This window comes from Vicia villosa, unplaced genomic scaffold (assembly GCF_029867415.1).
Source record: "Vicia villosa cultivar HV-30 ecotype Madison, WI unplaced genomic scaffold, Vvil1.0 ctg.000052F_1_1, whole genome shotgun sequence".
Taxonomy (NCBI): domain Eukaryota; kingdom Viridiplantae; phylum Streptophyta; class Magnoliopsida; order Fabales; family Fabaceae; genus Vicia; species Vicia villosa.
In genome coordinates this window covers 1,818,508-1,827,241 of record NW_026704981.1, presented here as the reverse complement: position 1 = coordinate 1,827,241, position 8,734 = coordinate 1,818,508, and the positions used below count along the sequence as shown (strand labels likewise).

At 34.4% G+C, this 8,734-nt stretch overlaps 1 protein-coding gene across 1 annotated transcript; it reads left to right on the top strand.

Annotated features, from left to right (window-relative positions):
* Positions 1–1,344: 1,344 nt before the first annotated feature.
* Positions 1,345–7,005, top strand: LOC131623134 (conserved oligomeric Golgi complex subunit 7-like). Its single transcript, XM_058894143.1, has 10 exons — positions 1,345–1,741; positions 1,817–1,906; positions 2,030–2,149; positions 2,264–2,365; positions 2,450–2,730; positions 3,197–3,342; positions 4,294–4,492; positions 4,820–5,489; positions 6,026–6,355; positions 6,476–7,005. Exons 1-10 carry the CDS (start codon positions 1,457–1,459, stop codon positions 6,755–6,757), a joined length of 2,505 nt encoding a protein of 834 aa, XP_058750126.1. The 5' UTR covers positions 1,345–1,456; the 3' UTR covers positions 6,758–7,005.
* The last annotated feature ends 1,729 nt before the right edge of the window (positions 7,006–8,734 follow it).

Below are 8,734 nucleotides of genomic sequence, written 5' to 3'. Positions count from 1 at the left end.
TTACAATTCTTTTTTCTTTCTTTTTGCCTCGTCCACAATTTTGTTGGCAATGAGAATTCCATCTAGGATTTGTCTGCCCGAAATGAATGATGATTGTGTTTCACATACCACTGAGCGGGTCACCTTTTCCAGCCTATTCACTTGTACTTTGGAGATGACTTTGTATATGCAGCCGATTAGGGAAATAGGCCTAAAATCTGACACCTTTACTGGATTCTTTTTTTGGTATTAACACTATGAACGAGCTATTTGTCCCTTTCAAAATCCTACCATTGGTGTGAAACTCGATCATTACACGCATGAAGTCTATTTTGACGTCTTCCAAAAACTCTTTAATAAAGCCAAAATTCACTCCATCTGGCCCTGAATTTTCGAGCTATCGTACTCCCAAACCGCTCTTTTAACTTCCTCTTCTATGAAAACTTTTACCAGCATTTCACTTTCATTATTATTAACCCTCTTGAAATTCATGTTAATTGCCAATGGTCTGACGCCTCTAGCTAAGAATTGATTTTGGAAGTGGTCGAAAATTGTGTTTTTTATTTCAGTCGCCTCACTCAGTATTTACCATTCCATTCCAAGCTTAAGATTTTGTTCTCTCTTCTTCTCTTATTGATGCAACCATGAAAGTAATTAGAGTTTGTATCTCCTTCCTTGAGCCATCTTACTCTTGATTTTTGCCATTGAATGCTGCCATTGAGAGTTGATAATTTGAATATTTAATCCCATATTTGTCTCTTAGATTGTGACTCCTCCTCTGTTAGGCCTGTTGATTCTTCGTTAAGTTTGAGTCTATGAAGTTCGGCTTTTGCTTCTTTGTTTTTTCCCCAAGGTTTTGCGTGTGATCTTTATGCCAAGCTCTGAGCTTCTCTTTAATCAGCTTCAATTTTTCTTTTAATACAAACATGCTACAGCCTTCTATCTTCATGTTTCTCCAATGTTCTCTAACAAAATTATAGTAACCTTCTGTGTCCTTCCAGCAACATAGCATCCGGAATGGTTTTGGGCCCCAATTTTTTTGGAATTCGCCAAACATGGTAGGACAGTGATTGGATAGGCCTTTGTTAAGACACCATTATTTACTTGTCGGCCATTCATTGTACCATGATTCTGAAAGAAGAAATCTATCGATCCTGCTCTTAGCGGAATTTCCAATTCTAGACCAAATGAATTTTCTGCTATGCAACGGTACGTGTAGAAAAAATAACTTAAAGAGCCACCTTATTACACTAAAATAACTTATTTATTTACCTCATTTTAATTTTGATTTTAAGAGAAAGAATTCTTTAACAAACATTTACATTCCTTACAATTTACAAATGATGTATTGATAATTAAAATAAAAAAAAAAAACAGTATTCATAATGTTAAACTGAGACACACACCTTCATCGTGGATCTGTGATTTGGTTATGATTTATGAAGGTGAAGAGTGAAGTAAAGTTGTTAGAGCAAAGATGATGGTGGATTTGGGTCCGTTCTCAAACGAAAACTTCGACCCAAAGAAATGGATCAACTCGGCGTGTCAGAGTCGACACCCTCAGGAGTCATTGGATAAGCACCTCGTCGATTTGGAGATGAAGCTCCAGATGATTTCCGAGGAAATCGCCGCTTCTCTCGAGGACCAAAGCACCGCTGCTCTCCTCCGTGTTCCTCGCGCCACTCGTGACGTCATCCGCCTCCGCGATGATGCCGTTTCTCTCCGTTCTGCTGTCTCCGCCATCCTCCAAAAGCTCAAGAAGGTTTGCCCAACTTACGATTTGGATCGTAAAATTCTGCGTTCGATTTCAATTATTCATCCTCACTCTATTTTATAGGCAGAGGGATCGTCTTCTGAATCTATAGCGGCACTTGCTAAGGTCGATGTAGTCAAGCAGAGGATGGAAGCTGCTTATGAAACTTTGCAGGTACTCATACTGAATTGAATATTGCTTATGAAACTTTGCAGGTACTCATAGTGAATTGAATTGAATATTGTTATAGCACATTAAGATTTACTATAGTGCCGCCAATTTGTTGTTTAATAACAGGATGCTGCTGGATTAACCCAATTAAGTTCCACAGTGGAGGATGTATTCGCCACTGGTGATCTCCCTCGTGCTGCTGAAACACTTGCTAATATGAGGCATTGCTTGTCTGCTGTTGGGGAGGTACTAATTTCCCCCCTTTTGATTATCTCTATCAAGTGCATCAGCTTTGGTACATTTACCTTTTGTATATACTTTTGTTTTCACTTTTGCACATGCTCTCTACTCTATTTTTAGGTTGCTGAATTTGCCAACATAAGAAAACAGCTTCAAGTCTTGGAGGATAGGCTAGACACAATGGTGCAGCCTCGTCTTACTGATGCATTATCCAATCGCAAGGTTACAGATACTTTGGAAACCATGCTCTTACATCCTATGATTTGAGTTTATTTCCTTTTCTTAGCTATTATTGTTGTTGTTTAGGTTGATGCTGCTCAAGATTTGCGTGGAATTCTCATTAGAATAGGAAGGTTTAAGTCTTTGGAATCTCAATATTCAAAGGTACATCTAAAACCAATTAAACAACTCTGGGAAGACTTTGAATCAAGAGAATGGGCTAATAAGTCTGCAAATGAGAAGAATGAAATGGAGAAAACATCAAGTGGTGGCAATTTTCAGTCTGTTTCACCTGCAATATCCTTCTCCAATTGGTTACCAAGCTTTTATGATGAGCTACTACTTTATCTTGAACAAGAATGGAAATGGTACCATTACTGATAACTGGTGCTTTTTTTCTGTCCTTTTACTGTTGATCAGATGATTGATTTAAAGCATTACCAATTCCATGTTTACACTCACTGCATAAATTTCATGTTTCTTATTACATGCAAAAAGGGTTTGACTCATCAATAGTTATGCACCCTAAACTTGGTGCTGGTGGTTTTTAATTTTCTATGTCAACTGAACTTACTGAAAAAAGGTTGATCAGATGATTGATTTAAAGCATTACCAATTCCATGTTAACACTCACTGCATAAATTTCATGTTTCTTATTACATGCAAAAAGGGTTTGACTCATCAATAGTTATGCACCCTAAACTTGGTGCTGGTGGCTTTTAATTTTCTATGTCAACTGAACTTACTGAAAAACATCAGCTAGCATAAAATGATATTAAATAAATTTGCATATTTCGAGTAGTGCAATAAAAGCATTTGGGCGGTTGCTTGCAGGTGTATGATTGCTTTTCCAGAAGATTATAAAACTCTTGTCCCGAGGTTACTAAGTGAGACAATGATGGCTATAGGTGCAAGTTTCATATCTCATATCAACCTTGCCATTGGAGATGCTGTTCCAGAAACAAAAGCACTGGCTAAAGGTTGTTCGTGAATCTTTTACATGGTTTTCTCTAAATGAGAAAATATTAGCTAAATTTATATATTCACTGCTCAATATTTGTTATCCTCATTGACTTTTTAAAGTAATAATAATTGATTTCAGGCCCTCCAAATCAGATTTTTTTTATGCTATATAGATAAAATAGTTGTAGATGTATGTTCCAAGAAGAAATATCTTGGTCATTTGTGTTTTATTTTTTAGTGAATTGTTCTTTTAGTTCACATCCCCACTTGGTTGTTGTTGTTGTTGTTGTTGTTGTTGTTGTTGTTGTTCTTTTAGTTCACATCTGAAAAGAATATGATGGTGAAAGAGTTTCATAACTTCTGCTTTACAAAAAGCTTTTTAGCAAGAGAAAATTTCTGTTTTGTGCTACATGGATGTCTTTCTTGGTCTCTTTCTTATACTTTTCCCAACTTTCGGCATTTTTACACCTGAAGTAGCATCTCAAAAATGATACACTATAAGTTATTGCTCAAACTCTACTTGGAGTAGCATCTCAAAAAGCTCTATAAGCTAGTGAATAAACTGTTTCAGCACGTTATGGAATACCGTTACCAAACAACTCTACTTTGATCATACGAGTTTATGTGCTTTAAGTTATTCACTAAGATAATGCTTTGACGTTGCCAAACCATACTAAGTTTCATTTTAAGTCATTTTTCCAGCTCATAATTTTGGTAACTATCAGTTCCTTGGTTCTTCTGACACTTGTCTCACTGGTTCATGATATTTGTATATCTCGTTCGTTTTTTCCTCTCCAAATGACCTTTTGAGTTTAATTTCGAATAGAGAATTGGAAGTTGAAAATTGTGATGATTTAGCATATATCTTTCATTTAGCAAATAGTATATAATTATTGCCATTGTTAACCGTATTATTCTCTGTACTAAATCTACAGATTATTGATAGTTTAGCTCATGAATCTTTGTAGGTTTATCGGATATTTTATCTGGAGACATGCAAAAGGGTATTAAGCTTCAGACAAAGCACCTGGAGGCTTTGATTGAATTACACAATATCACCGGGTCCTTTGCAAGGAATATTCAACACTTATTTTCTGGTTCTGACGTACAAGTTTTAAGGGATGTGCTGAAAGCAGTGTATTTGCCATATGAATCGTTTAAACAAAGGTAAAATCTTATTTTAATTTTAAACATAATTGAAATTTTGTTAAATCAAGTTTGTCTGTTCATTCTATATGGCACATGGCTTCAGTATTGTGGATGAATTGAGCGGGCTATGGGGATGAATTTTAACTTCATATTTCACCTTTTTTTTTTCTTTCTAAAAATTTAGAAGAATAAAAAGAGAAATAGTAACATAAATGCCAATAAACAAATGGTCCTATATTGTAAAGACACGTGCAAAATATTCTCATATATAAGCATCCATTAAACCCTTTTTCAACTCGTAGAAACATCTTTTAATTTTACTATGTTTATTGGAAATATCTACAGGTATGGACAGATGGAGCGTGCCATCCTTTCCTCTGAGATTGCAGGAATAGATTTAAGAGGAGCTGTAATTCGAGGGGTAGGAGCCCAAGGAGTTGAACTCAGTGAAACTGTTCGTAGGATGGAGGAGTCTATTCCTCAAGTTATTATACTTCTTGAAGCTTCTGCCGAGAGATGCATCAGTTTCACTGGAGGTTCTGAGGCAGATGAGCTGATTCTCGCCCTTGATGATATAATGTTACAATACATTTCCACTCTACAAGAAACTCTCAGGTCACTAAGAACTGTCTGTGGTGTGGATTATGGTGGCGGTGGTACTGGAAAGAAAGACATCGAGAAGAAAGATGGAAGTCAAAATGCTCGGAGAGTTGATTTGGTCTCAAATGAAGAGGAATGGTCCATGGTCCAAGGGGCACTGCAGATCCTTACAGTTGCAGATAGTTTGACAAGCAGATCCTCTGTCTTCGAAGCATCTTTAAGAGCTACTCTTGCTAGATTAAGCACAACTTTATCTTTTTCAGCATTGGGTTCAAGTTTAGATCAAAACCAGACTATAAATGGTAATGAAGACGGAGAGCCATCTTTTGGTGGGAGGGCTGCCTTGGACATGGCAACACTGCGGCTGGTTGACGTGCCCGAGAAAGCTAGGAAACTCTTTAGCCTCTTAAATCAGGTATATTTAACATTAGCTTTCTTGCACTCTCATTTTCTTCTGGTTTTGAAAATGATAGAAGGATAGTGGATTAATCTAAATATTTGGATTGGGAAGCACCTTATAAATATAATTTGAAAGAATCTTATGGAGTTGTTTTCTCTGCCTCTAGCCCTTTTAATCTCTGTCTCCGTTTGTTCAGCGTCCCTCCTTGAGTAGGAGTTGAAAAAGCATTTATTCTTCTGTTTGAAAAAACATAAAATGAAAATGAGATTTTCTTTAATCGAGTTCTTTGCTGTAATCATCACATGGTTAATGCAAAATAAGCCACAGCTAAAAGTTTATGCTCACAATTTTCAAAATTAATTGACCATTATTTTTCAACAAACTATGAATGTCATTCTATTTCACAATTCATTCATTTCAAGAACAAGAAGGTTGCCTCGGTGTTCCTTTGGCTATGTGCTGCTGCTGACACTTGTTTCTATCTCTTCAGACATTCTTGTGTTCTTTTTTCTTGTTGCATTACAGAAACATATTTAATTATTTATTTGCAGTCTAAAGATCCCCGTTTCCATGCTCTTCCCCTTGCATCTCAAAGAGTTGCAGCATTTGAAGACACAGTTAATGAACTTGTATATGATGTCCTCATATCCAAAGTACGGCAACGCCTCAGTGACGTGTCCCGTTTGCCAATATGGTCAACAGTTGAGGAACAGAGTGCTTTTCCTCTCCCTACCTTCAGTGCATATCCACAGTCCTATGTGACCAGTGTTGGCGAGTATCTTCTTACTTTACCCCAACAATTGGAGCCCCTTGCTGAGGGAATATCTAGCAGTGAAGCGAATGATGAAGCACAGTTCTTTGCAACTGAATGGATGTTCAAGGTAACTCATGACATAGAAGAAGCTTGTTAGTTAAGAAGAATAAATGTTCTCTTTTGTCTGAAATAGTATGAAGTAGGGAGTAATGACTCAACATTTTCTGCTGGTTGTGTTAACTTTCAGGTTGCAGAGGGTGCAACAGCACTCTACATAGAGCAGTTGCGTGGGATTCAGTATATTACAGACCGCGGTGCGCAGCAGCTATCAGTTGATATTGATTATCTTAGTAACGTGCTTTCGGCTCTTTCAATGCCAATCCCTGGAGTTCTGGCTACATTTCAAAGTTGTCTTTCTACCTCAAGAGACCAGATAAAAGATCTTCTGAAGACAGATTCAGCAAACCAATTTGATCTGCCAACAGCAAACCTTGTGTGTAAGATGCGGCGGGTGAATTTAGATTCGTGATTGAGCACTTCCCCACCCTCTCCCCATTTACAGATGTTTTTGGCCTGCGGATTGCATTCTTTTACATAGACAGTACCTACTAATTGAATGCTTCTATTTTAAGTTAAATATAAACTTCTTTCATGTTGGATTTGCGACTAGCTATTACAAAACGCACATCATCTACATAACAATAACTTATTATACAAGACAAGAGGAACACTAGTGTGTCAACATAATAATAATCATTTGTATTTTTTTCCCTTCCATCCGAGTTGCATCATTATCAATTTGTTATAAGTCTGTTTAGTTTGTAATCTTTTTTCTTTCTAAAATTTGTTTGTTTGTGCCCATTTTAATCTACAAGTAAACAAGTAAAGTGACTTGTAAAAAAGTGTCTTGCAGCTTTGGAAACAAAAAAAAATATCAACATTTATTTCTATTATTTTCAAAATAGCATCATTTCTAATTAACTAGTAATAAACCCGTGCATATGCACCGGTTTTAGTTTGGTACGCGCATTTGTTTAGATAATATTAAAAAGAAAAAAAAATTTATATCAATAATAAATTTTTTTGTTTATAAAATATTTAAATAAATAGATTCTTTTTTTTGTATATCATTTTTGGATCATAAATATCATCTTTTGAATATAAAAATATTTGAATTAATAATAGATTTTTTTCGTATGCAAATATTATTTATGTTTAGGTATCATTTACAAAAATATCTAGATCAATAGTAAATTTTCGTATATAAAAAATTTTAAATCTAAATTTTTTTTCCCGTATACTATTTTTGAATCAATTTTTTTTTATCACAAATACCATTTTTCATATATAAAAAATATTTAGATCATTGATAGATTTTTCTCCTATAGAAATATTATTTATGTTTAGGTATCGTTTATAAATTTTTGTATACAAAATTATTTAGATCAATAATAGTTTTTTTCGTATATCTTTTTTGAATAAATTTTTTTTGGATCATAAATACCATTTTTCGTATATAAAAATATTTAAATCAATAATATATATTTTTCCGTATACAAATATTATTTTTGTTTAGGTATCATTTATAAAAATATCTGAATTAATAAAATTTGACTATAAATAATAGAAGTATGTTACAATTGAATAAGTTATATTATAGATATTTTATCTTCTCACCATCATAATGATATATTCACTTCAAAATTGTACCATGCTTTTATTAAGATGTTAAAATGAATACATTTTAAGAAAAACAATTATTAACACCCTAAAATTTAGCATAGACGTTTAATTTAATTGAATAAGTTATATTATAGATATTTTATCTTCTCACCATCATAATGATTCACTTCAAAATTGTACCATGCTTTTATTAAGATGTTAAAATGAATACATTTCAAGAAAAACAATTATTAACACCCTAAAATTTAGCATAGACGTTTAATTTAAGTTCCTAATTCTCTTTGAGTAGAGTAACATGTCACATAAAACTAAAAGTGACTGGTTTTTCATTTTGTTGGTGATTTTTTTATAAAAAAATTGATTATACTAAATTGTTAGTTTGTATAAAATGAAAGCGGGCATAATCTCATATAAAACTTAAACAATATTACCACCAAACATACATAAAAATCCTTTTACTTTGGCATTTATATTAAGGCAATTGTTTGTCTCAAACTAATCACTTCAAATTATGTTCTAAGGTTCAAAAGAGCTTAGATACATTTCTATTCAATCCACTCCATCTAACCTATGATATAAAATTGATTCACGCGAGAATTTTATATACATTCTCTAATTTCTATTTTCACTACTCTCTACTTGCACTCTAAATTGACTTGGACGTCGAAGTGTCTTGCAGGTACACACACCCCTCCACCGCTGCACCAGAAGCTCATTTCAGCAGTTGGAGATTAGGACTACCAGTTCAAGATTTGCATCAACGAACCACATCAAATTCTGGTTACTGAACGAAACAGTGGCATCGTTTGTGTAAAACGAAACA